Source organism: Otolemur garnettii, unplaced genomic scaffold (genome assembly GCF_000181295.1).
Source record: "Otolemur garnettii isolate 467f Iridium unplaced genomic scaffold, OtoGar3 scaffold00069, whole genome shotgun sequence".
NCBI classification, from domain to species: Eukaryota; Metazoa; Chordata; class Mammalia; order Primates; family Galagidae; genus Otolemur; species Otolemur garnettii.
In genome coordinates this window covers 7,829,802-7,857,454 of record NW_003852464.1, presented here as the reverse complement: position 1 = coordinate 7,857,454, position 27,653 = coordinate 7,829,802, and the positions used below count along the sequence as shown (strand labels likewise).

General features: G+C 38.0%; 1 protein-coding gene across 2 annotated transcripts in view; it reads right to left on the bottom strand.

Moving 5' to 3' along the window:
- Positions 1 to 494: 494 nt before the first annotated feature.
- Positions 495 to 27,653, bottom strand: part of RBPJ (recombination signal binding protein for immunoglobulin kappa J region) — an 89,033-nt gene continuing 61,874 nt past the window's right edge. Inside the window, exons 3-11 of one of the 2 annotated variants that reach the window (XM_023515327.1) lie at positions 20,948 to 21,043; positions 14,541 to 14,706; positions 9,894 to 10,068; positions 8,137 to 8,274; positions 7,869 to 7,981; positions 3,123 to 3,263; positions 1,832 to 1,987; positions 1,125 to 1,228; positions 495 to 992 (exon numbers count right to left, since the gene is read on the bottom strand). In XM_023515327.1, coding sequence (XP_023371095.1) covers positions 677 to 992; positions 1,125 to 1,228; positions 1,832 to 1,987; positions 3,123 to 3,263; positions 7,869 to 7,981; positions 8,137 to 8,274; positions 9,894 to 10,068; positions 14,541 to 14,706; positions 20,948 to 21,043 — 1,405 coding nt within the window. In that variant the 3' untranslated portion in view covers positions 495 to 676. The remainder of the gene's footprint in view (positions 993 to 1,124; positions 1,229 to 1,831; positions 1,988 to 3,122; positions 3,264 to 7,868; positions 7,982 to 8,136; positions 8,275 to 9,893; positions 10,069 to 14,540; positions 14,707 to 20,947; positions 21,044 to 27,653) is intronic. The other variant, XM_023515328.1, reaches the window with a different exon arrangement.

Sequence of the window (27,653 nt, the reverse complement as noted above, 5' to 3'; positions counted from 1 at the left end):
TAATCTTAAAAAAAATATGTAGGCCTTTACAAGATTTTACTTGCTGAAATCAAAACAATTTTGACCCCTGTAAAGTCATAAGACTTCAGCTTAAAAAAAAAAAATTAGTTCCCGCCTTAGACCAAAAAACCTGGAAGAGTATGGTATTTAGATTAAACAAGAATGGTCAGGCCTGGAACCTGGATGCACTTTAGAGCAAAAGCTCAAAGGTGGGAAGGGAAGAGAACACCCTATTTGGTAACATGGTGTACTATACCACGATATAATAAAAAAGGTATGGTGAAAATGTACCTTTTACTAAAGCTTACACAAGGTCCTTGGTCCATAAAACTATGTTAGATTTGTATCTTCTAGTTCGCTTAACTTTTATTCCAGCCACATATTTACTTCTTGCCCACTTAAACAAAAGCAAACAAAAATCAACCAACCAAACAAACAAAAGAACAGCTGAAAAACTTGATTTCCAATAGTTTGTAACTTTTGATGCTTTTGGGTTTGTTTTACTGTGGCTTCTGCATTCAAATCAGCACTTGCAGGTAACAGGGGCTCTGAATAGTAGTAACACCTGGTATGAAAAGTTTTCCCAAGAAACCACAAAAGATGGTTCATTTTTTCCTCTTTTTTGTCAACTTTTTGCGCACTCAAGTCAGTTTAAGTCCTAGCAAAAAGACGGTAGTTAGGACACCACCGCTGCTGTCGATGAAGCGACACTGGTGGGATTTGTGCTGGCGTCTGTGTAGCTTCCTGCACTGTTTGTGTTTGACTCATTAGGGGGCACTTGGCTTGAGTTGGCTCGAAGGATTGCTCCTGCTGCACTGCAGTGGGGCCGTGGCCCTGGTTCCGGTGTGTAAGTAAAGGTAAGGCTGGTGGAATAAATGATTCCATCATTACGGACCAAAGTTACTGGAACCTGGACTGGCTGGCGGACCCATCTCCAACCTTCTCGGAATGCAGAAATGTCTGGGACGACACACAGCATACTCTCTCCACATCTGAGGAGGAAACAGCAATCACTTAAAAGCCCTTTAACAAAATTTGTTTAAAACATGACAATTTCAGGAAAGGATCTCAGGTACCCATACCCCTTACAACCTCTGGATGATGTAAAAAGTTTTATCAAGTACCTGTACATAGTTTCAGCTTCTACATCCCCAAACCACACTCGTAAATTTGGAGTGAAATTCTGTCCCGTGAGTTCAAGCATTGCTACGTCCCCACCGCCATTCAACTGCAATTCACAGAAAAATTACAACACTGAGAAAACTTTACTTTTCATTAAAATACACAAATTAGAGTCCCACTCAACCTTCTTTGTTAAAAAATGAGTAATTAAAATTTTCCTTTTAAATAGCATGGTTACAAAGCTAGCTAAAAACATTTTTTCTGGCGGGGGGGAAGACAGAGCCTCAAGCTGTCACCCTGGGTAGAGTGCCTATGGCATACCAGCTCATAGCAACCTCCAACTCCTGGGCTTAAGCGATTCTCTTGCCTCAGCCTCCCAAGTAGCTGGAATTATAGGCCAGCCATTTTTTGGTTGTAGTTGTCACTGCTATTCAGCAGGCCTGGGCTGGATTCTAACCTGCGTATATGGCTGGTGTATATGGCTGGCGTCTTAGCTACTTGAGCTACAAGTGCCAAGCCTAAAAACATTTTAAGATAAATATAAATTGATTTAAATTTAAATTTTCTTTCATAAGTTCCTATTTTTTGTATCTTATCAACAAATGATATATAACAAAACCCCAAATTCCCATGAAACAAAATCAGGCCAAGTCATAACTGAGCACAGTTGCAAAGAGCTACAAGCCAACCATGACTAAGGAGGTCTCACCTGAAGACTCTCTACGACAGGCACAGGGGTGACAGGGGCCAGGACAGGACCCATCCCCTCGTAAAACGTATACTCTGCCTTATCTGTGCTAATGATTGTCCAGGAAGCGCCATCATTTATCATCTCTTTATTTGGTTCTTTCGGGCATGGAGTGGCCTTATGAAAAAAGAAATGGAGTTTTACATAGTTTGTAGTACAAGAAAATTTTCCCAAAGTAACATTTAAACTAGAGTTAACAAGGATAGATTTAGTAAAAATTTATCAACTTCCTAAAGCATAGTACTTTGCCAATCCATAAATAAACACAAACAGAATATTAATGTGGAGACCCTGTAGACAACAGTTCTAATTATAATACAAAATATTTCAGTGACATATTAAGTAATAATATCTTTTAGAATAACCATTAAGAGTATACCAATACTGGTATCGTTCATTAATATGTAAATGGCTATTTAAAACTCTTTAGCAATCCTGGGGAGAGAGAGAGAATGGGAGCCCTCGTGCTCAAAGTACAGCTAGAAAGTACATACTTTCAGCAAGAGGCAACCGAGACCTGAACCAGCCAGTCCCTACCGTAACATACCTGGACCAGGGGCCCAGCACGCTCATCAGAGTTGTATGTGGCTCTCTGTCCGGAGTGGGAGTTTACAAAGGAGTTTCACAATCAATTAAAACTATCCTATTAAATCATTTGCCCATGTCATAAATGTCTTCATGAAAAGGCTTCTGCATAAGTATAAGTACATTATACTTTTGAAGCACATCATTGTTACTATCTTGGGAGACCCCAATGTATATATGATGGTATTTGGGGCCCTTGACTAGAAAAATGCTTTATCTATACAGAGTTGTTTGCACACAATTTCAGATTCAATGAACACCAAAAATCAATCGCTGAATAACCAACCTGAGGGCCTCTTTGTCCCCAGATTAAGCACCTTGGAACTATGTTGCTCTGAAAACATTTTCTTTCTTTCTTTTTTGCAGTTTTTGGCCAGGGCTGGGTTTGAACCCACCACCTCCAGCATATGGGGCCGGCGCCCTACTCCTTTGAGTCACAGGCACCACTCAAGAACATTTTCTTAAATTTCAGAGTTCTTCTCTGAAATAGGGTGGCCAGTATGTCTGAGGACATACATGTAATGGACCCTTGGACCTGAGTTAAATAAGTGATACAGCCACATGTACTTAGAGATGTGATTCCAGCAAATAAGAACTCCATGTTTCTGTAAGCTGCTAATCTAACAGTTTGCACATTGCAGATCTCCTCAGTAATTTAAAAACATACCTGAAACTGAATTATTCTCTCTTGAGAAAGGCACAAGTACATTCTTTCTGTATCCTTAAGGTAAAATGCACATTTATGGAGTTGGGACACAGGGTCATCTGCATCCAGTAATGCCGTCTGCTTATCAACTTTCCTGATTATCTACAGTCAACAATTAACAAACAAAAGGTCACTCACATGTGAAAAACATCATCGAGTGTAGAAAGTACACGCTATACACATGTAATACGTCACAGTTATTAGTCCTACACCTACACAAATAAAAACATTTATAGATAATAAGGCTAGGAATAAAAATGTTTTCGATTACAAGCATGTGAAAACATGGAAACCCTTCCTTCCTTCCATGAGCATCTAGATCACTGGTTCTCAACCTTCCTAATGCTGAGACCCTTTAATACAGTTCCTCATGTTGTGGTGACCTCCAACTGTAAAATTATTTTCGTTGCTACTTCATAACTGTAATTTTGCTACCGTTATGAATCATAATGTAAATATCTGATATGCAGGATGGTCTTAGGCAACCTCTGTGAAAGGGTCGTTTGACGAACCATAGGTTGAAAACCACTGATCTAAATAGATCCTGGACAGGCACAGTTGCTTGTTTCCAGATGTGGGGCCAGGCGCAGTGGCTCATGCCTGTAATTCTAGCACTCTGGGAGGTCAAAGAGGGTAGATTGCCTGAGCTCAGGAGTCTGAGATCAGCCTAAGCAAGAGCAAGATCCTGTCTCTAAAAATTAACCAAGTGTTGTGGTGGGCACCTATAGTCCCAGCTACCTGGGAGGCTGAGGCAAGAGAATCATTTTGAGCCCAAGAGTTTAAGGTTGCTGTGAGCTAGGTTGCCGCACTCTACTGAGAGCAACAAAGAAAGACTGTCTCAAAAAATAAAAATAAAATAAAATGTTAGTGTATGCACAAATCATCTGCGGCTCTTGTGAAAAACACAGGTTCTGACCTGGCAGCACTTGTGTGGGGCGGGACATTCTGCATTTCTAACAGATTCTTGGTGACAGTGCTACTGACTGACTACAGATGGACTGTATTTTGAGTGCACACATATAATGACATTTCTAACCTCAAAGGGGAAATCTCTATAAGACTACTATGGGGGCTCGGCGCCTATAGCTCAACCAGCTAAGGCGCCAGCCACGTACACCTAAGGTGGCGGGTTCGAATCCCCAGCCCGGACCCACCAAATAACAATGATGGCTGCAACCAAAAAAAAAAAAAATAGCCGGGCGTTGTGGTGGGCGCCTTTGGTCCCAGCTACTTGGGAGGTGGAGGCAAGAGACTCGCTTGAGCCCAGGAGTTGGAGGTTGCTGTGAGCTGTAATGCCATGGCACTCTACCCAGGGGGACAGCTTGAGGCTCTGTCTCAAAAAAAAAAAAAAAAAAAAGACTACTGTGGGTGCACCAGTCAGTGCAAACATCTTATATACATTATCCAATACATACTTAAAACAAAACAAAATTAAAGTACTTTTGTGCATTAGGAAATGGGCTTAGAGAGGTCAGGTAAATTACTCAAAATAACCAAGTTAGCAGCTGAAAGGCCAGAATACGATCCCAGGGCTGGTTGCCCTGCCCAGCCTGACCTCTTTGCACTATACTCTGAAATCTTATTATCCAATAGTCCACAAAACACATACGGAGATCAGGAAAGATAACTTGATACATAATGCAGTCACCAAGCAGATGCAAGGCATGACTTTGACTACTTGACTCACTGTGTCACTTAGACTCTCAGATCATTTATCTTCAGCTAAGCTGCAACTATATAAAGCCCCAATCTTCGAAGTCAACATTCTTCATATTTATGCATTTTTAGTTTTGCAGTTTATTAGAGTAATTATCATCCTACTAACACCACTAATTTATCAGTTTAAAAAAGAGACATTATAGTTCTAGCAATTACAGTTTCTAAGATAGTCTATGAAGCTAACTAACCTCAAGCAAAATGTTTCCATCAATACTAAAGCCTTAAAGCTGAATTTAAATTCAATGAAGTCAGGGTTTTAGAGAAATGACCTTTTTTGAATAAGTCTATAGCACTCACTTATAAGTCTCCACCACATAAAAGTCATGTGTTGACACAGAAATGTTTCTAGTTTCTCCACTAGCTAGTAACAATAACCACATTGAGACCATGGGCCACATTAACCTTAGTTTTTATTCTCCTCAAAAGTTCTTTAGACATTGCTGAATGACTTAGCTCTCTCCAATGAAGAAACTCAAGATATGCAAAGATGGCATCAAAGGCTTACTTTGATAATTTCTAACTATTAAGAAAGGAGGCAAAGAAATTAAAGAAAACAGGTAATACAAACTTGTTACAAGCTAAGCTATGAGTGTGGTGGATTATACACTCAGAAATTGGCTGTCTCTCTCCTCTAAGCTGGTTTTGTAGATAGCTGGTATAGTATTTACCACGTTTCTGAAGTTAAGCAGACATGGCCCTTAAGGACTGGAAACTTATCTTGCTCCTGCTACTAGCACCGTACCTGCTAAATGCCCAATAAATGTTGACACTTATGTTACTGGATTGGTTGCCAAACGAGACTGAGGTACCTTCTGTACCATCCATAAGCACTGCTTAATTATACAGATGAAACTTTAGAAGTGGGGCTATACCAGCAACACAATCAATCTTAGATGACCCTGACATTCTTTGTGAATACTAGGGGTAAACGGCTAATACTAGTTTCTTGGTACTTGGCTAAATCTGCATCAATTATGCCTGTTTTGTGAGTACTCTAAGAAACAAGATTGTTGTGAGAACATTTATCCTATTGTAAGTTCGTCTTGGAGTGACAGTATTTTCCATGCAAAGCTCCCTAATAGGGTTGATATTGTAGAAAGCTTTTAGGCTAGGCAGAGTGACTCCTGTGTATAATCCTAGCACTTTGGGAGGATTGCTTGAGACTAGGAGTTGTGAGACTAGCCTAGAACATCTAGACTAGCCTAGAAAATATAGCAAGACCCTGACTCTAAAATAAAAAAATTTGAAAAGAAAAAATTAGCCAGGTATGTAGTATGTACCTGTAGTCAGGGGCAGGAACATTACTTGAGCCCAGGAGTTTGAGGTTACAGTGAGCTATAACTGTGCCACTGTATTCCAGCCTGGACAACAGAGTGAGGTCCTGTCTCTCTCTCTTTTTTTTTTTTTAAAGCCAATTCAGATAATAAGGTAAGATTTTTCTTTTAAAAGGTATATAAATGCCACAGAATGTGGCTTTTCAACGTTGAAAACTATGTAAATAAAGGTCAAAGCAGCTAGGTAGTAGTATAGACTTCTAAGGTCCATCTATGAGTTACTAGTCAGAATGCTTCAGTCATGAAGCCTCTAGATTAGAAAGACCTATTTATCAGCATGGTAATGATGGCACTGCAACTTTCTCTAATACACTATCTACCTTAATTTTTATTGCAACATTTTAATAAGCAGAACCTCATAGTTTTGAGTGTAAAAACTTTCAATTAAAATTAGTACTTTATATAAAACTGTAAGTGGAAGCAGTTTTAAGATCTGGGTCTGTTTTCTAAGTGTCTACACGTTGCTGCTGCTCAGAAGCCTAAGGCTCTGGAGCTGGGCTTCTGTAGAATAGGCATCTAATGCATCTAACACCAAAGCACACAAATACGTCCTGGGAACAGACTCAGAAGAACTGAGGAATGGTGGGTTGATTTGGGTTTTTGTTAGCTTCTGTCTTCCTTTCCATTTTTACATCCTTCCTTCCTTCCTTTATAAACTTTTCCTTCCTTCACACTCTTTTTAGTAAGATTTGCCCCAATTTCAAGGTTTTACAGACTATTGTTACTACACTTGCACATCTGGGTTTATTAAATTAAATGGGGAAAAATCACTTCGTTAAAATCATGACATGGAAAAAATTTAAAAATGAAAACAAAGAAATGATATATTTATTTAGACAACCCAACCTCTATAGATCCACCCAACCTCTGCTGAAATCACCCTCAAAAATATAAGGCAATGAAATATTTCACCAAAGTGATAAATATAAGGTATGTTCTTCTGCTCACCCAACATGACCTAAAATCAAACTTACAAATTCCCTGCATCCATCTTTAATATAACTAAATTGCATTGTTTCAGAAAATAGAGGGGGAAACTGGAGGTGGAGGATTAAGAGTTGTAAGGTATTCTTGTTTTCATTTTACTAAGAAAGGTAGCTTTTACAGTTTCAAGATGTTCTAGTGAACAAAAGCCCTAAATCTTAGGCTTCTCTCCCCCAGTAAGAAATATTAACTTTATTTAATTTTTAATAAAATCTATCTTCTTGAGAGAGAGGAAACTGATAAAAATAAAGTTTATATTTTAAAAGAATAATTTCTTTACTTTTAAAAACTTGGTACTACATTGGGATATAGCAGATACCCTAAAAAATAATGCGTCATATCTGCATTAGTAAAGAACAAGACATGGTGTCACTTATAGCGCCCTCTACTGAACATGTTCATAACCAAAAAGGAAAAGTACCACCAAAATGTACTAGAAGCACAGGAGGAAGACGTTAAGAGATGCCCTTTTAAAACTTGACTGCTTGTTTTAAAGCCTTTCATAAATAAGGGAGAGTGAAACAGTCATTATTAACAGCAGAGATGAGTGACATCTTTTTAAATTAAAAAGCATGAAATTGAGATGTTTTTACATTTGAACACTGTGATTTTCCTGTTTTAAGAATTTATTTTTACTTCATATACCACTAAAGCAAAAGTAGCACCATACCAATCTTGGGAGTGCCATGCCAGTAACTGAACACACAAGTTTGACGGTCTGTCCATAATGGATGTAGCCATCTCGGACTGTGAATTCTTCTCCTTCTGATTCATCATCATCCACTGCAGCAGGAGGAAAAAGAGATCAAATTATCACCTTTGAGAATTCATGATCGGCTTAGGAAAATGACAAAAAAAAAAAAAATCTATATATCTCATTACCCAAAGGAATTAGCAATTTCACAGGAAAATCATCAAACGTGTATTTGTATACTCACAGAGATGAATGTAAAATGCTCCCCACTGCTGCGAACTGGCATGGAAATTACCTCCTTCTACATGCAAGTATCTGGTACTAACTGTCTGGGATCGAAGTCGATTAAACAAAGCCACCTTTGTTCCTGAGGCAATGCACACTGCAAAGGAAAAACAGATCCTAATAGTGACTGGGCTGGGGACTCAAGAAGATAATTCTACTTGGCAATTCTTTATTATAATCTAGTATTTAACAGATACTATAAATCTTTTAATCTTCCAAGAAAATACATACACACGATACCAAAATAGCTTAATTAGAATGTCAATAATGTCTTAATATCAAGCTGATGATATCAAATATATCCATATGATAAAAATCATTTTAACATGAAAGGAACACATGCTTAACATGAAAGCAAACATGCTTAATATAGTGCTGCTCTTTCTATGAAAAGAAAAAATTACTTTAAAAATAATGAATGTCCAAAAGTAGGGATTTGATTAAATAAATTATAACATCATTCATACACTTAACTGATGTGTATCTAAATGTACTGATAAGAAAATATCTGCCTAGAATATCTCTGAATGGGAAAGCAGACTATAAACCCCCTGTGCGTGGTGGTTCCCTTGGGGAAACATTTACATGTGACTGCATGTTTGTTTCCAATCCTATAGAAAACATGCACAGAAAGTGTCTAGAGGCATGTCTAGTAGCCCCTTACCAAAGGGGCTACTGCCTCGGTATACTGTGATTTTTAAAGAAGTTTGCTTCTAAATGCCTTAAAAGTATTTCATCATACAAAATTTCATAAAAAAAGAAAAATCTTATCTACATAAGTAGGAAAATATTCTGAAGGTGAAATATGTTCTCTGCCATCAAGAAACTAATATTCAATACAAAATACAAAGTTAAAGAGGTTAAATAAAACCCTGTAATTTGGACTATATACAATTTGGACTGTCTGAAAACAAAACTTAATGCTTCCCGGTGGAGGAGAGCACACCACCACCTCTGGCCTTGTCTTTCAACAAAAGAACCAAAGGACAGTAACCTAAATCTGATCAAACTTCTAGAACTACTGACAGAGATCCTGTTCTTGACCAAACTTGTAAACCCTGTCATCAGTCTACTTAGCCTTGTTATAGCAAAAATTCTGCTAAGTCATCACCTACCCTTGACATACAATGACCTGGCTTTAGCTGGAATCCCGTTAAGTGGGGTTAGCAAGAATCCCCCTACCTGTGATGCATTCCTCTTAGTAATTTCCCATCCATTGACCTCCTCACTTATTTTTGATATACCTCACAATTGAACTCATTTGTTTTATCCCATTTCAATAGGATTAAATGAAATCTGTCTTTCCAACTTTAACTGGTATCTGGCTCTGTTTCTTTCGGATGCTACTAACTTACAGAAAATACGTTAAACTACACCAAAGGAATGACATTCCTAACAGGAGAGTTAGCAACCTGGGGCAAAGATATCCAATGTCAATTTCATCCCCTCCAGTCACTAGAATAATAGAAGAAAAGCCTCCCACTTCCCTAAATGCCCCTGGGCAGTACTAAAGAAACAGTCTGGTTGAAAACCACTTCCTTAGACCAGCTACTGTTCATTTTCAATTAAAAAGAAAAAAAAGAACAATAAAGAATGCCACAAAAATATTAGAAAGACTGAACTGGCTATTGAAAAACAACTTTAATTTGAAATATAGTTTTCTTATTAATTCACAGTGAGAGATGGGGACAAGTAAGAAAATGCAAGAATACGTACAGTCAGCATTTTTCAATGACTGCTTCTTTTTGGAAGGTTTGGAGATGACTTTTATCCGCTTGCTGAGGAACACACCAATGTCATCGCTGTTGCCATAGAACATCTTTACAGACAACATGAAGTGCTTTCTCTTGTCTGAATCAGATATGTACAATGTTTTAGCCGTGCAATAGTTCTGTGAAAGAAAAGGTAAGTTGCAGAGCACCAAAACTTTATTGATAATATATCTATAAGTCAAGAATAGCCATGGTTAGGTTTGATCAGGTTTAAATGAAATAATTCCAATGGAATGCTGATAAAACCAACTATAAAAATTACCAGCCGCAAAAATAACTCAAATTGATCTCTAAAAACTCTTCTTTATCAAGTACAAAATCTTCTTTATCAAGTCTATAAGATACAAACATTATGGTCCATTGTATCCTTCTTAAAAGACTGCCTGAAAAAAAAGCCTTTTCTTGCTTTATATAGCTAAACATCTGCCACACAGAATTATCACTCAGTGTTATAGTTATTTTTAAAAATAGAAAATTTACAGTTAAAGTGATGGCATCTTTCTGCAAAGAAAAGATATAAATAAGACTATCAGAATTCAAAAGAATTATGTAAAAGATTTCAGCAGTAGGCCTTCTCAAAATAGTGCATAGAATGTTTTTCTTTACATAGCTGAATGCGAGAGTAACCACTTACATATCTGAGGAATATAATGCTAGATTAACTGGATGATTATAAGATATCTAAAGCCATAAAGAGATTATACGCCTATACTTCAAAGAATTATTTTTATCGCTTCTCAGCCTTTTGGCTAAGATCAAGTGTAGTGAAGAATTATTTTTTAAAATGGTTAACTTTGCCCAATGGAATCACTCATATTGCATCACCAAAAGAACTAAATTTAAAAGTATTAGAGAAAATGTTCAAGGCATTACACAGTAAATGTGATTATGTAGTAAAAATTCTGGTATTTGAAAAGATAGCATTAAAGAGTTACAGCATTCAACAAACAGCAAAGAAACTTCAAAATGCCATAATTTGGATTACATATGATAATTCTAAACGCTCTCCTGTTCCCCAGATCCCTGTGAATTATGGAGAGGCCTAAATTATTGACCTCCTTTTCCAGATGCCCAAACACTGTGAAACGATGTAAAATATCAGAACTGTATTTTTAAGAGACCAACAGTCTACTGTAAAATTAGGCTACACAAATTTCTTCAACTACCTCTGCCGTGTGTTCCTTCATAAAAGCAGAGCAAATGCCACTCATTTAGGAAATAGTTAATGACTTTTATATTTTAATCTTTAAAATCTTACTCCTGGGCAGCCTCAGCAGCGGACAAAAATACTGCAATAGTTTATTTCATTTCTCATAGCAAAGTTCTATAAGAAAATGTAGGTGCCATCTTGAATATTCAAGTCTTGATTAAGTTTTCAAAATTCAAAAGTTTGGTAAAAGCTTCAAGAAGCTTTGCTCTGCAGAAGACAAAATAAGATAAAGACAGCAATAGTAATAAGAAAAATACAGTACTTTGCAGTCATATAGCTTCTTTCACCCAAGGATCTCCCAAGCACTCAGAGATGGCATCTGTGAGCTGCTGTGTCCATGGGTCCGCCATACATTTTAAAATGACAGCACTGAAGGTCAAATTAAGCCTAAACAATGAAATTGTTCTGCAACTTAAGATGAGGTCTATGAAAATAGGTATCAACATACTAAAGTTGACAGTCATGGGAATCAAAAATTAAATGTGCGTCTAAATGAAGGGAACTACATTCTAATGATAAATCTTAAAAATGTTGACTGAGATCATTTAATTGTTAGCGTTAAAATTAATCTAGATGAAGAAAGAGAAAATATTAAAATACAGCACAAATGGTAATACTTGCAGACAAACAAGAAAGCAAAAAAGAGCAAAGAAGCTAAAACCTACACATAAAGGCTTCAGTTTATTCAGAAAAAACAAACAAGTACTACAGATAGATACTACATCTCTTTGGATAGAAAGGAAATATGGGCGTATCTGTAGTTACAATAAGTGTGAATCCACAAAAATCATACCTCAGGCTAAAACTATTATTTTTCAAAAAACTATAAGGCTACTGACCAAAACCAATTCAAATTCCATAAGAAAAAAAGGGAAAAGTCACTGAACTCAGAAAATAGGCAAATAAAGGTTAAAATTACATTTACTTTACAAATACTAAAAAGCTAAATTAGGTAACTGAATGCTAGAAGAGACAATGGCACAAAATAATCTCTGCACAACTCTTTGAAAATCTTTAGGCAACAAAACATTGCCCTGAAATGAAGAAATCATCAAATCTAATGCTACAAAATAAAATTTTTGAAATACTGAAATCACAGAACAAACCCTAGCAAGAATATGTGATTCTAAAAATAAGAAAAGCACAAATGTGCTAATTAGGCAGGTAATCCTTGTTATGTAGCTCACCTCGCTGCAACCATATAAAATGTAAAATTACAGAAAAGACTATCTAACAAATGTAAAACATCATCAAATAAAATTTCAGATCCAAAATATTACTAACGTACAAATGTCACAATCATAAATTTAAAGGGTTACCTGGATTAGAATTCTGTTGTAATAAATATTTAAAATAAATACAAACACCAATTAATTCAAAATAAATGTTCCTTAGTTTCTAATAATGACTAATTATACCATTCAATGAATAGATTATTAGAAGAAAATAATATTTCTTTACATGAATGAAGCTAAGTGAGGCAGATGAGAGCAAGTGCCCCACTGAAGCTCACTATCTTACTGCCTCCCAGGTCCTAACCCATGTTCTTACGTGTTATTCACTGAGCAAGTGGTCATGTGGTTCTTTCTGCGTGGAATGCCTTCCACTAACTCATGCTAGTCTTACTTTACATAAACTTCTCTGATAACATTTTTTTCACTACAAGTAAATATTAACATATAGTTTTGGCTTACAGACATTATGCTACATTATTAGCATTTTTTAAATATTAAATACTTAAGCTTTTAGATTTTCTATTCCTCTTCTGCAACTTTCTAGGCACTGAGGAAAAGGTATAATGATTGAAGTTTAAAAAAAAAATGGTAAGAGATAGCAGAAAGATCTCCTTGCTGAGGCAGCCCCTGAAGTTAAGAATCTCGAACACGGTCCCTACTAAGCTCTGATGCTGGAAAGGCAAGCACCTCATTTAAAAGTACTGAAAGCTGAATTCATTAAAGCAAACAATAAAGTTCAACTAAACAGCTATGTACACTGGGAGGGAGAATCCCTGGTTCTTACTATCTATTTGATCCACTCATTCATGGTATTATCTAGACATGACCGTTGAACCTTTTGGCTTCTCTGGGCCACACTGAAAGAAGAGTTGTCTTGGGTCACACCTTAAATAGATGAGCACTAGGGGAAGCTGATGAGCCAAAAAAAAAAAAAAAAAGTAGGAAGAAAAAGGTCTGTGTCTAGTTTCTGTGCTATCCACCACCACAGACTGGCAAAGAGATCCTCACATAATCTGCCTCCAGGCACCTGACTGTAGTGCTTGCAGACATGCAACTCTGAGACTTTCTACATAAGAAGAAAACATGAGACACTCTGATCTGTTAGATCAATCCACCACTAAACATAATCTTTATTTTAGCTCATGGGTCACAATTTATTCATTTATTTATTTATTTATTTTGAGACAGAGCCTCAAGCTGTCACTCAGGAGAGAGTGCTCTGGCATCACAGCTCACAGCAACCTCGAACTCCTGGAATCAAGCGAGTCTCCTGCCTCTGCCTCCCTAGCAGCTGGGATTACAGGCACCTGCCACAACACCCAGCTATTTTTTGGTTGCAGCTGTTATTGTTTGGCAGGCCCGGGCTGGATTCTAACCCACCAGGTCAGGTGTATGTGGCTGGCGCCTTAGCCACTTGAGCCATAGGCGTCGAGCCAAGGGTCACAATTTAGAAATAGTTCTACTGATTTATTAAAATGAAATGATCTTAATTGTGTAAGTATTCTTTAAAACCTAATTTAAAATAAACAGTCAACAAGTCTTATTGATAAAAACTATAAAGATATAAATAACATACAAATAGCCAAAACTGAAGGAGGTTGAGATTCAGAGTTCTGAATACCCACAATTTGTACAGCGTCTCACTCTGACACTCAGTGTACAATCATAGCTGGCTGTGACCTTGAATTGCTGGGCTCAAGTGATCCTGCCTCTTGTCTGCCAAGTAGCTAGGACTGCAAGGCACATTACCATACCCAGCTAAGTTTTTTTATAGAGACAGGGTCTTGCTATGTTGCCCAGGGTAGTCTTGTATTCCTGGCCACTGCTGGGATTACAGGCAAGAGCCACCACATCTAGCCCTAAAATTGAATTTGAGGGTACAAATCCCCTAGCTCACCCCACCATGACACAACGTTCCAAACCCTATCCCTAATGACAAATATGACATAGGAAATGCTAAGCTGTTCAGTAAAGATTTATCAAATAAGGAAATTGCTTTTTATGCACTATTTAAAAGACATTCAATGTTCTGATCTCAGTGCAGTCATTAAATAGCCATTTAAAAAATTCCTGCCACAAAAATGAATGAAAACTATATCCTGGTACCATGGTGCACCTACACGGGGGCCTAGCAGTCTTCATTTACCTTTCCTTCCAAGTTTAGCTGCTGCATTTCTTGGTCACTATTCCCTATTCCAATAAATGCACATGGTTGAGACTCTTGTTCAGAACAACCATCACGCTCCATTTGTTCTTTTTTTTTCTTCCAGCCACTGCCCATAAGATAAACACAAGGAGGAGGGCAAAAAAACCTGGAAAATGGAGGAAAAAACAAAACACAAAGCAATTAAAGAAAGCACTTCCCTTTTTTCTCTCTTTACTGATTCATAACATGTTACACATTTATGGGGTCCAAATGCAATTATCAATTTAGGATATTTGGGGTGCCATAACCTCGGGTATTTATCATTTCTATGTGTTGGAACATGTCAAGTTCTCTCTTCTAGTTACTTTGTTTTTTTTTTTTTTAGACAAAGTCTCACCCTGTCACCCTCAGGAGAGTACCATGGCATCGCAGTGCACAATAACCTCAAATTCTTGGGCTCAAGTGATTCCTTTCCCTCAGCCTCCTGAGTAGCTGGGACAATAGATGCCCACCACAATGTCTGGCTAGTCTTTCTATTTTTAGTAGAAATGGGCTCTCACTCTTGCTCAGGCTGGTCTCGAACTCCTGAACTCAGGCAATCCACCTGCCTCGACCTCCCAGAGCTCTAGGATTATAGGCGTGAGCCACCGGGACCCACCTCTTCTACTTACTCTGAAATAGACAACACTTCAGTGCTACTTGTATTTGCCCTCCTGTGCTATGGGACATGAGAACACTTTTTACCTAACACTATGTTTATAACCACTGACTAACTTCTGTTTACCCCCTCTGCTTTTCCTGAACATTATGTATTCAAAATCATATTGAAATATACTCAATGCCTAATGAAAAAATTTTGGTAAGGCTTTCTATAACACAAATAATAAAACTGGAAAGGGGAACTTGAAATAAGAGCTTCCTGAAAGAAGGGGCTTTGAGTCCTGACTTGAAGCCATGTGGACATCAGGTCCAAGAGTTTCCAGCAGAGGAAGAGCAAAGCCTGGTAGGAAAGACTCTGACCAAAAAGTGAAAAGCAATAAACAGACCCAAGTGGCTACAGTAGAGAGGAGGGGATCTCTAGAGGGAACGGGCAAGAAGACAAAGGAGGCCCCAGGGCTCACACTGAGCAAGGAGGGAAAGCCTCTGCAGTCTTTTCCTATTTATTTAAACCAATAATAGAAAAGAACAGCTTTGGCAACAGTGCCCGCTACTCAGTGGATAGAGTGCAGGCCATGTACACTGAGGCTGACAGGTTCAAACCCGGCCTGGGCCAGCTAAAACACAATGACAACTGCAACAACAACAACAACAACAATAGCTGGGCATTGGGGTGGGCGCCTGTAGTCCCAGCTACTTAGGAGGCTGAAGCAAGAAAATTGCTTGAACCCAAGAGTTTGAGGTTGTCGTGAGCTGTGACACCACCACACTCTACCCAGTGCAATAGCTTATGACTCTATCTCCAAAAAAAAAAGAAAGAAAGAAAAGAAAAGAGCAGCTTTCCAGCACACACACTCACATTGAGGCTGTGGAGATAAAGGTCACAGCCAAGACAGTGGGCCCAGCTCCAGGTCACTCTGATTTTGGAGGGATGCCTGCATTAGCTGGGCTAGTTTTGGAGTTGGCTCAATTCAGGTCCATACCAGAGATCTTTCTGGCTTCAAATGCTGGGAGCCACCCAATGCTTATCATGGCACTGACTCAAATACCTGGGCTGGCATACCCTCAGGAAGTTACAAAGGCATCAATTTTGGAAACGTGTTTCCTGTTAGTATTTTACTAACCTTTGATATTAAGACCCTTAGTAAATTGGTATGCCAACTCTAAAATCCAAAGAGCTGTGCTTCAGTATAGCACACAGTGGGTATCCCTAATCCAATATGTTTTGGATTTCAGATTTTAGAATATCTGCATTTATATGTATTTAATGGATAATATCCCAAATCTGAAAACTTAAAATTCAAAATGCTCTGAGCATTTTTTTTGAGAGTCACGCTGACACTCAATATGTTCAGATTTTGGAGTACTTCAGATATTTGGATTTGAAATGCACAACCTGTATACCTGTACAAGTATAAGTGTATATAAGTATAACCTGTATAAGTGTAATAGTCAAATCTCAATAAGTTATTAAAAAAAAATGCTTTTAGTTCACATCTGAAAAATATAAAGAAAGCTGATAGAAGAATGAATAGCACTGGTTTTCTCAGGAGTACTTTGATAAGAGCATTAAAATAGCAGATTATAACACTGGACAAGTTGATAAGAAATTCTTTACACAAAACACTGACCAAAATTCTACCTTGAGAAGTGGTTTTCCAATCATTAATAAATGTAAGAAAAATGAGGGCTCTTAGGCTCAGCGCCTGTAAGCTCAAGTGGCTAGGATGATAGCCACATACACCAAACCTGGCGGGTTTGAATCCAGCCCGAGCCTGCCAAACAAATGGTGACAACTACAACCAAAAAATAGCCGGGTGTTGTGGAGGGTTCCTGTAGTTCCAGCTATTGGGAGGCTGAGGCAAGAGAATTGCTTAAGCCCAAAAGTTTGACATTGCTGTGAGCTGTGATGCCACAGCGCTCTACTGAGTGCAACATAGTAAGACTCTCAAAAAAAGAAAAAAAAAAACAACTCTATAACTATACAAAAAAGTTACAATGGAAGAAAACAGCAAATCTAATGTAATCTAAACGTTAAGGTTATTTCTATCAAGTGATGATGAAAATCATACTTTTAAATTTCCCAATGTCACTCTCTAAAATACAGCAAATAAATCAAATTTCATTTCCATAGACTTCAGTATTACTTAGTACAGTAACTAAATAGAGGATAAGCATATATATATACACACAAAAAAGAGAAGAATACAGGGAAAATAATCAAAACTAAAGGGAGTGGGTTAAGAATAAAAGGCTACCAAATTAACAGAAGAAAAATTAAGTGTCTATAATGGTGTGTGAAGCCTATGATTTTTGAATCTGGACAGTTCGTCAACATGTACCAAACACTCAGCGAAGAGTTTGACCAGTAAGTGGTTAGCTTACAGAGTTTAACAGCTGCTATAAAAAGATACCCTACAAAACAATGTTGCCTTTATTTTCTCATCTCTCCCAGTAGCTCTAAGTAACTGTAACAAACAATGCTCTTCTCTGCCACTTGGTGGCAATATGCACACATTTAAGATTTTATTCATGGGACTGGGTGAATTCACACCTATTGGGTACAGTGCACACTATCTGGGTGAAGGGCACACTTACGTCTAGAACTTTGACTCAATCTGTACAAAAACAAAGTATGTAAATGACATAAGTATACCCCCTAATACTCTGAAATTAAAAAACATTTTGAAGAAATTTTTAAAAAGATTTCATTTATTTCATAGTTCAAATAATGTCTTTATTTTGAGAATGTTTCAGTAACTTTTTCCTCAAATCTTGAGATAAAGTCAAAGAACTACCTTACAAATTCAAAGGCTTTTTATTCAGCCTTTTTGTATATTTATTCAATATACAAAATACATTAGACAAAATCCAAACTCATGTCATTTACATTATCTGACTACCTTTTATCCTCTGTTGATTATTCAGTTCAAAAGAAACACATTTAGAAACTTTTTGCATACTACAATTACTCCAATTAACACAATTTTCAGTCTGACTTGAGAATCACAGTCTAATTGTCTAAATGGCTTTACTGTTAATTTTCTCAACAGCATCATTATCACTATTGCTTAATTACTTCTTTTGAGAAAGCTGAATGTTATATCAAATAGCATATTAATATTTTCCCTAGACCAAATAATCTTTTGGGGGGTGGAGATGGGGGAATAGAGTCTCAAGCTTTCGCCCTTGGTTAAGTGCTGTCATGTCTCAGCTCACAGCAACCTCAAACTCTTGGGCTGAAGCAATTCTCCTGCCTTAGCCTCCCAAGTAGCTGGGACTACAGGCACCCACTGCAACGCTGGCTATTTTTGTTGTTGTTGTTGCAGTTGTCATTGTTGTTTTTAGCTGGCCTGGGCTGGGTTCGAACCCGCCAGCCTCGGTGTATGTGGCCAGTGCCCTAGCCACTTAGCTACGGGTGCTGCCAAAAATAATCTTGCTAAAAGTTTTTTTGAACCTAGGAAGACCTTCTTTAATGAAAAATCATAGCTAATCACTAATAAATGGGATACTGAATGTACTATGCAAATAAGTATTAGTTATTGGGGATAATAGTATCAAGAACAATTTTAAATTTTAGGATAAAATTTCCTGACCAAGTATTTTTAGCATCATTCACTGGAGTTATTTTATATGCCAAAGAGGCATAGCCAAAAAGACTGTGGTCGTGTCCCCAGGTAACCTCATGCCTTATGCCTTAGCAATTCTTCAAAAAGCCCAAACCAGGCTCAGTAAGAAGGTAGGTCATCCTCTTCCACTGTGCACTCCACCAGTGAGGGACCAGACCAGACCTTCTCCTTTAATCTTCAGCCCTCAGCTTGCCAGTCATCCAGAGGGCTGGACTAGCATTAGCAGTCCCTTACTACTTCTACTTTTTAAAAAAAAAAAATAAATAAAAAGGTAAATTTAAATGTTTACCTGTTTATCATAAAGTAACGCATGTCTACTTGGGAAATTTTAACAATACAAATAAATAAAAATGTAAGAAAGTAGTTAATTTAGCCTTGTCATAATATTTTTCTTCATTTTTTAGAGAGCTTGAAAGCTTGGATTCTTCAAGCTTTTCCAATTAATTGAAAGTAAATTCAAAGAAAAAGCTATTTCAATAAAAGACAAAGATTAAATTTCTTATTTTAACTTGATAAACCACTACAGCACTAGATGTTTTTATGTTTTTAACAGTAACTAATAAACAAAAACCTTATCTGGACTTTAACAATTTTTTTGAATAGCTCTTCCCCTTTCGTTATCTCTATTGGGCATGGGTTATCCATCCTTTTATAAAATGACACAATGACTTTATAAACTTACAGTAGGGTGGGTGCAATGTTCACATCTGTAATCCTAGCACTCTGAGAGGCCCACACAGGAGTATTGCTTGAGCTCAGAGGTTTGAAGACCAGCCTGAGCAAAAGCGACATCCTGTCTCTATCAAAAGTAGAAAAATTAGCCTGGTATTGTGGTATGCACCTGCGGCCCCAGCTACTTGGGAGGGTGAGGTAGGAGGATCCCTAAAACCGAGGTGCTTCGGGTTGCTGTAAGTGAAGGTGAGGCTAAAGCACTGTAGCCTGGGCAAGAGAGTGAAACTCTCTGTTTAAACAAACAAACAACAACAAAAAAACACCTCACAGTAGGGATCTTTTTGCATACAATCTGGCGCCTGATAGGTGATTAGAAATGAGTGATAAACGAATCCAACTGCATATTAAAATGCATCTTCAAAACTACAGAAAAATCAAAGCAGCCTGCTCAAGTCTGAAGTTACAAGATAAACATGTAATCTATTCATAGTTCAACCAGAGCCAGTCAGTCTCACCTACCTGACGGTAAAAGGTAGGATCTTAGGGAAAATTAGGTTTACAAAATTTATTAAATATAAATTATTAACCCTTTAAATATCTTTACTTTTGGGGCCTGTCAGGTGGCTCATGCTTATAATCCTAGCAACTCTGGGAGACTGAGGTGTAGAATCACTTGACCTCAGGAGTTCAAGTATAAACCTGAAAAAGAACGAGATCTCATCTCTACAAAAAATTAGAAAAATGAGCAGGTAAGGTGGCCTACACCTATAGTTCCAACTGCTTGGAAGGCTGAGGCAGGAGGATCATTTGAGCTCAGGAGTTGGAGGCTGCAGTGAGCTTCTATGACACCACTGCACTCCAAGCTGGGTAACAGTGTGAGACACTGTCTCCAGAAAAGAAAAGAAGAGAAAGAAAGAATCTTACTCCACCCTCAAGCTCTGTAGTAGATAATCAATACTCACACACAAAAGGGACTTTTGAAGATGCATTTTAGTACAATTCATTTAGTTTTTTAATGTATTAATACTTTGTTTATGAATAAATGATTTATATATTCATTTGATCCTTTTTTTGACCATCTATTAGGTGTGCAGTGTACAAAAGGACCTTTATTGGTAGTTTTTAAAGCCACTATGTCATTTAATACTAGGATAGATAACTGACCATTAGGGCAACAAAAAGAATAAGAACTTAGGATTGTAAGAATAGGACTTACAATCCTAGCTCCACAAATTCCTAATTAATGTGAAGCTAGGTGTGTTTACAGCCGCATATCAGTGTCAGGTCAGAAATAAACCACACTGACACTTTGTTTTAGTATATTTAGCTGTCTTGCCTAAGCAAATATGCAAAACCCATTAATAGACCATTTGACATGTATACTGTTAAATCATTTGCAAATTCATGTGATAACTACAATTAACTATCCACCAGAAAAACAATACTTACCTTTTTTCATTTCCATATGACTTCTGTGCAACTTTTGCATGAAGAATAAGTACTGTTTGATCCCCTCGCTCTTTTAAATAATTTCGCATAGCTTCCCTAAAATCAAATATAAATATTACTTTTACAAGGGTTAAATTTTTGATGAGATCTTTTTTCTTTACTACTATGCTTTGTAATGAGAAGAATGCTTAAGTTTCTTTAAAAAGTGAATCTAGGCTTGATGCATGTCACTCAGTGGTTAGGGCGCCAGCCACATGCACTGGGGCTGGTGGGTTTGAACCACGCCCCAGCATGCCAAACAAACAAACAAAAAAACAGCCAGGCGTTATGGCAGGTGCCTGTAGTCCCAGCTACAAGGGAAGCTGAGGCAAGAGAATCGCTTAAGCCTAAGAGTTTGAGGTTGCTGTGAACTGTGATACCACCACACTTTACCAAGGGGCAACATAGTGAGACTCTGTCTCAAAAAAGAAAAAAAAAGGTGAATCTAAATTCAAAATAAAGCAAAACAAATCCATGAATTAAATGTGAAGATTATATAATGGGACAATAAATATTACTCATTTTCAACTCTACAGGTTTTTTTTGTTTGAGACAGAGTCTTAAGCTGTCACCCTGGGTGGAGTACCATGATACCATAACTCACAGCAACCTCAAAGTCTTGGGCTCCCGCGATCCCCTTGCCTCAGCCTCTTGAGTAGCTGGGACTAAAGACACCTGCCACAAAGACCGGCTAGCCTTTCTATTTTTAGCAGAGATAGGGTCTCTCTTGTTCAGGCTGGTCTCAAACTCCTAAGCTTAATAATCTACCCACCTCGGCCTCCCAAGGATTACAGGCATGAGCCATTGCACCTAGCCTTACACTTTGTTCTTTACAAGAAAAAACTGTCCCTCATTCTTTGGAATTTAGGATATAACTCAATTAAATCCCACTTACAACCTCAAGAATAATCAGAATTAACATAGACACTGTTAATGTGGTTTTCTTTATAAAGTTAATGAAATACAATATATTTGTAGCTTAATAATCTAGTACCTTCCCCCAGTTTCATTCCCCTAGCTATTAGAATCAGTATTTTTCTTTGAATATAAAAGCCATAAGAAATCATTAAGCCATCTAAATTAATTATTACATATCCTTAACTTACATTCCCATAAGGACTAAGAAAGGGCTATAATTTACACAAAAGTACATAATTATCTGAAAGGTGTTATTAAATAGATAATATTTAACAAAGGCTAATTGAAATTAGTGAAAATCCAAATTAAATTTTGGAAAAAGTATAATGTTAATTCTTTTCAATACAAACTACTATAACTACAGAATATTAAGCAAATGTTGTTCAATATCTTAAATATATTTACTCATCCAAATTATTTTACCAAACAATATTATATACTACAAAGAAAGCATGTTCTACACAGATCAAACTGTAACAATTCTGTATCAGCAGAATCTCAATTTGGGGGACGTTTTTAGATGTCACAAAATAAAATGCTATTCTATTTTATTATAAACAAAGACTGATGTAAATAATAAGAGCCTATCTATGCAATAGTAAGAAGTTATTAAATGTGGGAAAATTTGGATTTATAGCACTTACAAAGTAGCCTGGGGCAAATCATTTTACCTCAGCCAGCCTGTTTCCAGATCTGAGACTCAGACAGTAACACCTCCCTAACACAAGGTGGCTGTGGGGATTAAGCATTTGTATTTACTGACTAAAGAAAACCTGTTAGCTTTAAGGCAGAGCAAGTAACACCAGGATAAAACTAGGGAACTAATTTCTACCACTAAAAAGGAACTCAAAGTCCAGATTTTAAGGAAATCCAATGATCCAAAGAGAGGTCCAAACAAAAATCACCAATAAGGGAAGGCCCATGTGACGGAGGGAGGGCTGATACAGGACCGCTGTGGGGAGAGTCTCTCAGAAGCTAGAATTCTGAAAGCCAAGCAGACACAGGAAGTGGGAGGAGAAAAGACTAATAAGGCCTGCAGGGCTTGGGAGTAGTGAGGACAAAGACTGAATAACCCAGCACAGTTGGGTATGAAGGAATGGGGCTATGGTGTAAGGCAGCCACAACAATAAAACCACAGCAGCTAATGTTTCTTGAGTATTTACTATGTGCCGGCCCAGAATGGAGCACTTTAAATGCCTTGTTTAATTTAATCCTCATAACCCAGCAAACTAAGTACTGTTAGTACCATTCTGGCTGTAGTGAGCAAGGTCCGGCAGTGACCAAGTATGGCAGTCAGGAACTGAAACAAATTCAAAGAGATTCTAAAGTGAGCCAAGGCAGTGAGAAGACTGACAAGGTGGGTAAAGGGAAAGTGTGATGAATCTTCCCTGAAGATTAGACATTCCTACACCTAAATACTAAGTGTAAAAGTTTAAGCTAATTCAAATATCACCCCATTAACAGATGATGATAACAGTGGTAGCAGGTATTAAAATTTTAGCAAGTCAGAGAGAAACTTAAAATGTTAGAGAAAAAACCATCCCTTCATGAAGTGGGACAAGATCACCATTCAGTTTTCTCACCATCTCATTACAGAAAAGTAATATACTGTAGAAAATAGATTTCCTTATTTTTGGAGAAGCGAATACTATTACTAATAGATTCTGTTGACAGATGACAACTCTGAAGTGCCCCCTGGAACCACCAAGTTGAAAATATTCAGTAGGTTTTTGGAAATATCCATCTATTGTCCGGGACAGAGATCTGAGCTATAAATGTAAGGTTCACTAGGATGTAACTAACAGAGTTGTGGAAATGAATGAAATCTCCCAAAAGGAAAATGCAATGAAAAGAGAGCTAATTATAAAACATACAAAAGGAAAGAGCAATCAAAAGGTAAGACTCAGCAGTTAAGCCACTTTAATTTTAGCAAAAAGCGTAAAAGATGCCAGCTGGGAAAGGGTGAGGTAGGGAGGGACTGGAAGTCTGAACACTTCCATTTTATTTGTAAATAAGAAACCATTGTGATGTAACTAATACAACCCCACACAAGAGAAAAACTCAATTTAATTCAAGGTAGGGGGCAGGGGAAAGAGGGAGGAGACTGGCAGACTCTCTCCTAATGGACACATGTAGGGGTACATGCACACTTCCTGGGTGAGGGGAAAACGGCAACAGGGACCTCACTAACAAATGCAAACATTGTAACCTAATCATTTTACCTTCAGAATAATCTGAAATTTAAAAAAAAGTATAAAACAAGGAAGGGGAAAAAAAGAAAAAGAGCAGCAAATACTTGGAAATATCCTCTAGGGAATGGAAAAGGAAGTTCAATAGACAAGTAAACTGACTGAAGATCAAAAGTATCAAAGGAACAGCTAAAGTTAGAATCCAAAATTAATGGTGCCAGTTCCCACCAACATTCCAAGGGTGGGAATGGAGAGAGCACCTTCTCAAACAGACTGTGTACTGAAGACAAAGAGAAGCTGAGATGTTGCTCAGCCAGGTGACAGACCATAAAACTCAGGGTGGATAAGAAAACAAAAGAGGGAGGATGGAGGGGGGGGGGGAGAAAGAGACAGAGAAAGAAAGAAAGAGGAAACCCAGGACAAAGCCAAAAACTGAACAGATACTTGAAAAGAAAAATTTTAAGCTGCTAAGTGTATTTCCCCCAAACTAATTCTATTTGCATTTGTAATCTTTATTATATCATTTAGCAATTACTTGATTATGTTTCTCAGTTTTCTTGTTTATTTTTCTTATCTTTCCAAATAATTGCAAAATCTTTAAGGGCAAGATTCATATTTTGTACTTCTCTCTTTCATGATAACTCATGTGAAGCAGGACACAGGCTGTACCTGATAATACCTGAGGCAATCACAAATCCTTTCTACAAAGATGATATTAATTATAATTGTTAAAAGAGCTAAAATTAAGCAGTCACGCTGTACTGTTCCAGAGTACTGTTCTAAGCCTGTACTAACATAACCTCAGGATAGGGCAGCACCTGTGGCTCACTGAGTAGGGTGCCAGCCCCATATACCAAGGGTGGTGGGTTCAAACCCAGCCCTGGCCAAACTGCAACAAAAAATAGCCAGGCATTGTGGTGGGCACCTGTAGTCCCAGCTACTTGGGAGGCTGAGGCAAGAGAAATCATGTATGCTTATGAGCTGGAGATTGCTGTGAGCTGTGACGGCACAGCACTCTAGCAAGGGCAACAAAATGAGACCTTGTCTCTAAAAAAAAAAAAGGCAAATAAAAAAAGCCTTCAGGATAACTCCATTAGGTACATTTTAGAAAGAGGGGAGAGGTTAAATAAATAACCTTTCCACGATGGTAGTGAAGAACCACATTCAAACCTAGGCAGTTTGGATCCCAAGTGCAGAATTATAATGCCAGATATTTTGTGGTGGTTAAGAGCACAGCACTGGTATGAATGAAACTAGGACCTGAATCTTAACCTGTCACTCAGACTGAGCCTTCTCACCTATAAAATAAAGACCGTAATACCTCACACTGTCAAAAAAGCTTTTAGTCCACAAACTGACATACAGTTAAGTGTCTATAAACTCCTGGTGATTATAATTAATTCTTTATAAAGGGGGCTTCAATCTTTTTAAAAGTTAATAACCACACAGAGTGCAGGGGGAGCAGAAATGGGATTTCCACTGAAGCTCCGAAGAACAAACTTGAAAATGACCAAGGATAAATGATTAAGCATATTATTCAACTTGCAAAGCTTAAGTTTTCCAAGTATGCTAGGTCAACCATGCTACTATCCATCTTCCCCTTGAAGATTTATTGAGAGCCTACTACGTCCTAGGCACTGGGCACTGGACTACTGATTTCCAGTACTGAAATTAACTGATCACCATTAACAACATCTCAAGGTACTGACCAGGAATGGTGACTCACACCTGTAATCCCAGCACTCTGGGAGGCCAGAGCAGAAGGATCCCTTGAGCTCAGGAGTTCAAGATGAGCCTAAGCAAAAGTGAGACCTGTCCCTACTAAAAATTAGCCAGGAGTTATGGTGGGCACCTGTATTCCAAACTACTTGGAGGGTGAGACAGGAGGATCACTTGAACCCAGCAGTTTGAGGTTGCTGTGATCTAGGCTGATACCACAGTAATCTTAACCTGAGACTCTGAGACCAGAGCAGACTCTGTCTCAACAACAACAAAAAAAGAAACAAACCTTATCTGAATCCTTCTCCAGAAGATACACTAATCCCTTTTAGAATATTTCTAAATTGTAAAAGCTTCTAAAATTGTAATACCTTTATTGAGATTTAACTGAAATACAATATAGAGCACTTACTTTAACCCTCTCTAATCCATTTTTTCTGCCACCCACATACTCCCCAGCTCTTATTTATTTGGGGCAGGCCATTTTTCTACAAGCACAACCACTCAAATACAATGCATGATCACCTGTTTACATCAAAACACACGGCCTCCCAAGAAAGAGAGAGGACAATCTGTGCGTCTGTTGGCTAGAGGCTGCACAACGAGGAAGGTAGAGGAGTGGGCGAACAAACAAAAGAAGACACAGGAGCGGAACAGGAAAACATTCTGTCGGACAAGGATCAGAAAGGCTTAAAGGGTATAGTGTAGTAAGGCTGGCATGTGCATATACCAGGGCTCCTCAAACTTTTAAACAGGGGGCCAATTCACTGTCCCTCAGACCGTTAGAGGGCTGGACTGTGGGCCCCGGGAAGAGTCGGCTGCTAAGCTGGACAGGCAGCAGCGGCAAAAATACCCAGCAGGCCGGATAAATGTTCTAGGCGGGCTGCATATGGCCCACAGGCTGTAGTTTGAGGATGCCTGATAGACACCAACACCACAATCAAAATAAAGATATTTACAATACCCAAGAATTTCTCTTCTGTTGCTCTGTAATCTTTCCTCTTACCTTTCTCTAGCTCCGAAAACCACTGGTCTGCTTTTTGTCCTTATAGATTACTTTATACTTCCCAGAATTTAACATAAATAGAATAATCATACAGAATATACTTTCTCCTCATTTCTTTAGAAAATTGAACATAAATTAAATATATATATATTTTTTGGAGGCAGAGTTTCACTTAGTTGCCCTGGATAGCGTGCCACAGCATCATCATTAGCTCACAGCAACTTCAGTCTCTTGGGCTCAAGCTATTCTCTTGCTTCAGACTCTCCAGCAGCTGGGACTACTATAGGTGCCTGCCACAACTCCCAGCTAATTTTTTCTATTTTTAGTAGAGACAGGGTCTCACTCTTGCTCAGGCTATCTCGAACTCCTCAGCTAAAGCAATCCACCCACCTCAGCCTCCTAGAGTGCTAGGATTACAGGCATGAGCCACTGTGTCCAGCCAGAGCATAAGTATTTTAAGATTCATGTTGCCGCATCTACCAAGAGTTTGTTCCTTTTTTATTGCCAAATAAAAATTCACTGCAGAACATACTTCAGTTAGTTCATACACTAACTTTCTGCCCATTTAGGCAAAAACAACGAAAGCTAACAGGAATATATGTGCTCAAGCTTTTATATTCACGTTTTCAATTTTGTTTGTTTTAGAATAAAAACATAGGAATGGAATGGGTGAGCCATATGAAAGGAGTTATGTTTAACTTTTTAAGAAAGTGCTAGCTCGGCTCCTGTGGCTCAAGTGGCTAAGGCGCCAGCCACATACACCTAGGGTGGTGGGTTCAAATCCAGCCCAGGCCTGCCAAACAATAATGGCTGCAACCAAAAAATAGCTGGGCAT